Source organism: Diaphorina citri, unplaced genomic scaffold (assembly GCF_000475195.1).
Source record: "Diaphorina citri unplaced genomic scaffold, Diaci psyllid genome assembly version 1.1 scaffold2268, whole genome shotgun sequence".
In the NCBI taxonomy this organism is placed as follows: Eukaryota; Metazoa; Arthropoda; class Insecta; order Hemiptera; family Psyllidae; genus Diaphorina; species Diaphorina citri.
In genome coordinates, this window is record NW_007379693.1 from 24,698 (window position 1) to 32,777 (window position 8,080).

General features: G+C 37.0%; 2 protein-coding genes across 2 annotated transcripts in view; one reads left to right on the top strand and one right to left on the bottom strand.

The window, feature by feature from the left end:
* Positions 1 to 687, top strand: part of LOC103518606 — a 1,771-nt gene extending 1,084 nt beyond the window's left edge. The window contains exon 2 of the mRNA XM_008483679.3: positions 120 to 687. Coding sequence (XP_008481901.1) covers positions 120 to 687 — 568 coding nt within the window. The remainder of the gene's footprint in view (positions 1 to 119) is intronic.
* Positions 688 to 2,618: 1,931 nt separating this feature from the next.
* Positions 2,619 to 8,080, bottom strand: part of LOC103518605 — an 8,183-nt gene continuing 2,721 nt past the window's right edge. The window contains exon 3 of the mRNA XM_008483678.2: positions 2,619 to 3,046. Coding sequence (XP_008481900.1) covers positions 2,819 to 3,046 — 228 coding nt within the window. The 3' untranslated portion in view covers positions 2,619 to 2,818. The remainder of the gene's footprint in view (positions 3,047 to 8,080) is intronic.

The following is an 8,080-nucleotide window of genomic DNA, read 5'->3' on the forward strand; positions in this document are numbered from 1 at the left end:
TTTCAACCTATCCGATCCCGTTCAACTAAAGTGCAATATTTGGGCCTCAAATGAATCTGATACCCCAGGATTATGTTTTCTATTTCTAATCTCTTCTGTATACTTTTTTCCCCCCTTAGCAACACCGGCTTGGAAGGATATACAGTTCAGACTGGCTACGAAGGCTACCTCATTCCCTATGAAGATATCGAACCCGCGCTCTCTCTATTGGAAACCAAGGGCTTCCTAGCTGCCGGACTCAAGCTGGTACACACGGTCCCTAGACTCGCACTCAAGGTAATCTTCAAGGCAGTGCCACACGTTCTGTTTATTGGCGCCGTAGTGTTGATCGGTGCTGCTATGACGAGTACAGTGTGCAGTCTCACTTCCCTGTGTTCAGCAGCTTATCTCCCACACTGGATTCACAAGATTGATAAGGAACAAGTCAGATCCCTGAGTGCACTCGTCAATGAGGATCGATTGATCGGTGCTGCTATGACGAGTACAGTGTGCAGTCTCACTTCCTTGTGTTCAGCAGCTTATCTCCCACACTGGATTCACAAGATTGATAAGGAACAAGTCAGATCCCTGAGTGCACTCGTCAATGAGGATCGTTTGAATGCCGCCTCTCACTATGTCAAGACAGCCATTGACAACTATTACAAGAGCTACGGACTCAAGAAGACTGCTCGCTCCAAGAAACAATAGAATTAGAATCAACGAATATAAAGTTCGTACTTGTGACTTCTGGGGTTCGTGAAGTACTCTTACCCAGATCATTATTTATTTATTGTATGTCACTAGTTGTGACGTGATATGTATCCCAGTTTGTTTCAAATGCATTCCGTTTTATGGAATTCTCAATAGGAAACTAAACTCTTGTGTAGACTTATGTTGAAGTTATGTTATTTATGTTATTGTTGCTATGTGATTTATTTTCAAATAAATTAAAACAAAATGAAAAATACCTTGTGTTCTACATAGTTTTTGATTTCTCCTTCTATATCGTTTTGTTTTACTCTATTTTATGCTGAATTATTAGAAAATGGTACTGCATATGAGTAGCCCAGTTCCAAAAGTGGACAAAGGCTTTATAAACTTTTTTAGGGAAAACACGAAAAACTCGTATCATTTAAAAGAAGCAGCCAATTTTCATGGTTTTGGTCTTGAAAAAAAGCTAAAATCTAACGGAATCTGTTGGTATTTATGGCATTTCTGGTTTCGTATCTTTTAAAAGAAGCAGCCAATTTTCATGGTTTTGGTCTTGAAAAAAAGCTAAAATCTAACGGAATCTGTTGGTATTTATGGCATTTCTGGCAAAGTTGACATTAATTAGTTAAGGTCAAATTTCCGAGATGTCCAGTTTTGGCACCGCAATTGGCAAAAACACGTGGATTTTCCCCTTTATGTCCCCTTTTGGAACCGTAAGATACTGATTTGTCCAGCTTTGGACACGAAAATGCTATTCAAGAATAGGCTTTTCCTATTAGGTTGGTAGAATTTGATTCTACCAACCTAAAAAAAAGTCTCCTTTTGAAACCGTAAACTATTTAGCTTACAGTAGAGCAGGTTAGAAATGTCTATTTTTGAAACCGTACATATTTGTCCATTTTTGGAACAGAAATTGGCAAAAACACGTGGATTTTCGTCCATATTTGCTACCGTAGCTGATCTTTAACGCCGTTTTTAACGGATTTCCGTTCGTTTTAGAGGTCTGACGATGTTTTGAAACGATTCGCCTTGAAAAGACGAATACACGAAAATTGAGCCTTTGTCCACTTTTGGAATTGGGCTACTCACATAGGTATTGGTATGAAGAACAGATATTTTTAATAAAGAACCTATTTGATGGATTTTAATTTTCTATATTGTTTATAACGGGTGGCGCAAAAGTAACGACAGCGACCATGGAAATTATTTATACTAGGCACAGAAAATGATATCGATCAAGTGATCACCGCAACACCATTAGACTTCATACACGCCTTGGCTCTTTTGTCTTTTCATTTTCACAATATTTTTCATAACTTTTTGCTGATGCAACTTTTGCGATTTCTTCGCGAATTTGGTTTTCAGCTCATTCAAAGTTCGTGATTTGTTGATTTCAACCAACAGATCAGAAGATCGGGGCAGCCAAAAGTAATGAAAACCGTTATAAGTGGCATGTATTCTAACGGAAGTCACTTGACTAACATTTTTTTTCAAACATAATAATAATGTGTAGGTACTCTCATTTGAAATCAAGCGTGCCGGGAGGCGCGCGAACGTCAAGAGTTCGAAGCGCCTACCGGCCTATATTAACAAGAAACAGAGTTTCACGGTTTTTCGCCATTAGTTTAATAGTTTCTATTTTCTCGTTCAAAAGGTATACAGGATTTACATAGGGGTCATACTTTTGCGTTCACCTGTAGAAAAAAACACTACTTTTTTAAATGCATAAAAGTCATTCTGAGCGATATTTTATTTCTTATCAATAGACACGGTGACACATTTCCATAGTACCGGCCTATATTAACAAGAAACAGAGTTTCACGGTTTTTCGCCATTAGTTTAATAGTTTCTATTTCCTCGTTCAAAAGGTATACAGGATTTACATAGGGGTCATACGTTTGCGTTCACCTGTAGAAAAAAAACACTACTTTTTTAAATGCATAAAAGTCATTCTGAGCGATATTTTATTTCTTATCAATAGACACGGTGACACATTTCCATAGTACAATAATAGTATTCAGTACGTACCTTTAATATGAGTACAAGGAACAGGAGCCGAGATTGGGTCAAGATATCGTAAATAACAGTTTTCATTGCAGTTTCTATGGCGTGACTAGTTGTGTATGATTTAAGCTGTAGTAATATCGAGTTGTTGAAACCACTGAACCAGTGTCGGATTATCCAGAGCTGGAGTGTTAGATGAGGGAAGGGGAAGGCCAAGTCTTCTGTAAGTAGCCACTAGTAGTGCGTACAGTGTTGCCGAGGCGGGGAACATATTCATCAAGAGGAGAAGTTGACACTTGGCAACACTCGTCTGACCCAGACTGAGATGAAGATAACAGATGAGTACAGCGAGCTGAAATTGTAACAAAAAATTAAATTGTAATGTATTCTAATTAAGAATCTGCCTTGTAAGCCCATGTCCTCTTTCTCTCTTCCATTTCGTGACGATAGGGCATAAGACCTCGGTCGCGTCGGTCGTTACGGTTCCCTCTATTTTTAGTCCGTCCTTCCTTTATCATAAAGCCACAAAACTGAACTCAAAGCGAGAAAGTTTTAGATAACACTTCAGTCGTTAATTTAAGACCGGTTTCAGCGTCATCTATGTTAAGCCATCACATGTGATATATCTAATAATTCCATTCTAAATAGTAAGAAGAAACTCCATTTTTGGGAAACAAGAAAAGAGACATTTATTTGAAAAGGTGATTGAAGACTGACTCCCTAACTTCACAATTCTGGCCAGAATTTTCTCATTTGGTATATATCAACCTTCCCCCCCGTAATGTGTGGGCCGCATCTGGTCCACATGTCTTCGCCAAAGTCTACCATCATCCAATAGAATCCAGTAGTGAACTGCGCCTTCCTTCCTCTTGACATTGCCAAACTTCCACTTGGATTCCCGAGTAGGAAGTTCACTGAATGAAGTAGCGGAAGCTGCGTCCAGCAAGTCAAGAAAGTTTGACCACTTACCATGTGCTAATGGAAATACGAGTATAACCCAAAACGTAGAACTTGGTGGATAATATACAATCCAAAAGTTTTTTTTGAAAATAAAGATCCACATCTGGTGCACCGGTTGATCCACCGCTGCACCGGCTAGAATCCACCGGTTGATATAACACTGGTGGATAAAAAACTCAATTTTATCAACAAAGACATTGGATTTTTTTTACTAGCCCAACATGAATGTTACAGCTTTTTTTCATCACTTGTTGAATCAATTTTAAAATTCTTACTGATAGTACCTGTTTTCATCTGCCTTGTAAGCCCATGTCCTCTTTCTCTCTTCCATTTCGTGACGATAGGGCATAAGACCTCCGTCGCGTCGGTCGTTACGGTTCCCTCTATTTTTTAGTCCGTCCTTCCTTTATTATTACAATAGTAATAAAAAGGTATAAGGGACGGACTATTGTATTCGCTTCGGTGTCGTCTGTGTGTGTCAGTCTGTCTGTTCCCATAGAAGGACTTATCCAAACCTGGTCGACCTATATATCAAATTAAAGGTCTTTTTACCAGGATCACGAAAATGGTGGTTCAAATTTTTGTCCAGAAAACCATAAAGCCAAAAAACTAAACTCAAAGCGAGAAAGTTTTAGATAACACTTCAGTCGTTAATTTAAGACAGGTTTCAGCGTCATCTATGTTAAGCTACACCGAGCAAGGCCAATAAATGGATGGGTGACTTAAACATTATATTGGTAGTTACATATTAGGAAACATTAAAAGGAAGAACGGGCTCTAGTCTTGCTTTTAAATCATTACATGAAAGTAAAATCAAAAATGGAAGTTCACTGAATGAAGTAGCGGAAGCTGCGTCCAGCAAGTCAAGAAAGTTTGACCACTTACCATGTGCTAATGGAAATACGATGTATAATGGAGGAGTTGCAATTGGGAAAATGTTATTAATAAAAGGTTGATTCCTACGTAAAAAGTTGTGAAAAATCCAAATCAGAGGTCAAAACTCCGAAAAAGTAACTTTAAGGTCGAAAATTGAATTTTTAATTGCCGTTCTAATGATAAAGTTCAAAGAGTTGGGACGTCAGATTTCACGTCAAAATGCGCAGAAACAAACGAAGCGGGAGTCATGAATTATGACGTCATCGCCTACGGGAGCGTATGTCGTGACGTCAAACTTCACGATTTACCGGTATTTGCGGCCTAGCGCTTACAAGGCAGACGCGCTACCAACTAAGCTAACTAGGCTGGCTAAAGATATTTTGATATATATATAATCGTGAGTTATTTGTGCTGAATAGAGCATTCTATGCATTTGTTTAAATACTGTATTACATATCTATTGTTTCAGATAAGCAGTACGAGATTTCGTACAAGACATACGAGCAAGCATTGACTGTATGTAACCCTACTGACGACCTGATCGTGAGTTATTTGTGCTGAATGGAGCATTCTATGCATTTGTTTAAATACTGTATTCCATATCTATTGTTTCAGATAAGCAGTACGAGATTTCGTACAAGACATACGAGCAAGCATTGACTGTATGTAACCCTACTGACGACCTGCAGAAAGCAGAAGTACACTTCGTATTAGCTGCTAACTGTTTCAGTGCAGGGGATATGGAAACTGCCAAGTCTTTGTTATTCCAGAGGTAACTATAATTATTATAACTACGAGAGAGAGAGTGCGGGACGGGGGTATATTATTTCTTTATTTATTATTATTTTAAGGTGTTTCACGTCTTTGTATAACTGACAAGGTCTTTAGTGAGTGCGGGACGGGGGTATATTATTTCTTTATTTATTATTATTTTAAGGTGTTTCACGTCTTTGTATAACTGACAAGGTCTTTAGTGACGTGAGTTTACCCACTTTTCGGTGACAAGCTAACCGCATTCCCAACCTGAGTAGGGTCGGGAAAGGCCAATAACACGCAATTGCCTAGATGGTCACCCATCCACTCGAAACGTAGCATAAGTGATTCATTGGGAACTTTTGTATTGAATGATTTCAATGTGATATCAGTGGACATATTATTTTATCTTTTGTATCTCTAGAAGTCTAGATGGTCACCCATCCACTCAAAACGTAGCATAAGTGATTCATTGGGAACTTTTGTATTGAATGATTTCAATGTGATATCAGTGGACATATTATTTTATCTTTTGTATCGCTAATTACTGAAGAAAAAGAAAATACCTAAATGTAGGAAAGTGCCTAGATTCATGGTTTAATAACGTAAACAAACTTCTAATATTTTTCATGGAATAATTATATGTATATATAATTATTCCATAATTATATGTGTAGGTACTATTGCCATCCAAAATACATAGGTACCTAGCTAAGTTTACGAAGTTTAGTTGGTCGGACATGTACAAGTTGTTCATGTTCAACTATAAAGATCCATTTGCCAGTGTTTATAAACGTTTCCAAACACAAAATTAAATTTATTTTATAAGCATGTGTTAATTAAGGTCTTTGTTTGTATTATTACCAAATACATGTACCAAATACATGAGACCTTGCTTAGACTGCGGGAGTAAAGGGACTTTTCAGTCTCATTCTGGCAGTATAAGCAGGGTATATTCTATTCTATTATAAATTACCACAAAAACACAAATGTGAAAAAAAGGCCAAGTTCCTATCCAAAAATGTCGTCCTATAAAAGTGGATCTTTATAAATAAAAAAATGAAAAATCGATTCAAGACGTAAAAAAAAAAACATTAATTTCTTTAAGGAAAGCTTTTACAAAATGTCCACCTTGAAATGACACTACACATTTTTATTTCACTATTGAGACTCGAACCCAAGCCCTCTGTATTACGAGTCCAATGTTATTAGCAACAGATTTAAGTTTAACAATAGTGAATATCAATTCAACAATTGATTACTAGATGTGAGAACAAAAAACTAGGAAATTAAAAATATAATAATGCATAGAAGCCTTACGTTTGAAATAACAATAGGCCAGAGCACATAGTGTAGGGAAATCCTTAGCACCCAGCTGTGACACCAGACTCATTGCTGCTTCATACTGATTATCTTCAATATAAGCAACTAATAGATTACCTGAAATCAACACAATTCACATTTATTCAGTTTATCAACATTTTCATTCTTAAAAAATTGTTATTGGTTTTCACAAAACATTTAACAAATAGTTCCTGAAAAGTACAAAAGTACTTACAGAGAAACATGATTTAAAAAAGGCAACTAATAGATTACCTGAAATCAACACAGTTCACATTTATTCAGTTTATCAACATTTTCATTCTCAAAAAATTGTTATTGGTTTTCACAAAACATTTAACAAATAGTTCCTGAAAAGTACAAAAGTACTTACAGAGAAACATGATTTAAAAAAAAAAAAAACTCCATCCCACCCCAAAAAAGATTAGAAATCAATTTTGTACCCCGCCTTTTATTCACTTCGTAATTAGGCCTAACCAACTTTTAAAACTATCACCAAATCAGTTAAAAACCGACATGATAAAAAGAAAATCAATCTTTTATCAAATTCAAGTCCAAAGGGGCCCTTTGAGGGCCTTGAAAATATGAAAAAGCACATCTGCCACTCACGAAAAAAAGAATGAGCTATCAACAAAATCGGTCCACTAGTTTAGGCTGTAGAGGTAGAGCGGTCAACGTCAGTCTTCTATCAAATTCAAGTCCAAAGGGGCCCTTTGAGGGCCTTGAAAATATGAAAAGGCACATCTGCCACTCACGAAAAAAAGAATGAGCTATCAACAAAATCGGTCCACTAGTTTAGGCTGTAGAGGTAGAGCGGTCAACGTCAAAGAAGAAGCAGCAGAAAATGTGTAAAAATTTGACGTTTTTCAAAGTCATATATCTCCGATTTTGGCTTGTCTCAACCGATTTTGATGATTTTTTTTTTCAACTTGGTCTACGTGCGTGCCCAACACACACATTTAATCTGTTTTCTTCCGTCATTTGTAGTTGTCTCTTTACAACAACCTGAAAACGGCTACTTTCCCTGTCGCGTATAATATCTCTAGTAGCGCTGTCAAACTTTGTCATGGCGGGGCGGAGCGCTACCGCTCCTTAATAATTATGAAATTCTTTGGTATTTATTTAAGGAGTGTGCTTTTAAAAAGAAAGGTATTGAAACAAAAAGCAGCCCTGCTGTAATCTTTAGAAACAACAAGCAGGGTCCGTCCCTCCGGGAATTTTTTAGCCCGTAGTGATTAGAGAAAATCAGTACCTATGTACCTACCTAATTTGTTTAATATTCAGTTTATTATTATTCTTGATTTGATTTTTTGATTTTACTTTTATGTAATGATTTAAAATCAAGACTAGAGCCCGTTCTCCCTTTATTCCCAATATAATGTTCAAGTCACCCATCCATTTATTGGCCTTCCTCGGCGTAGCTTAACATAGGTGACGCTAAAACCGGTCTTAAATT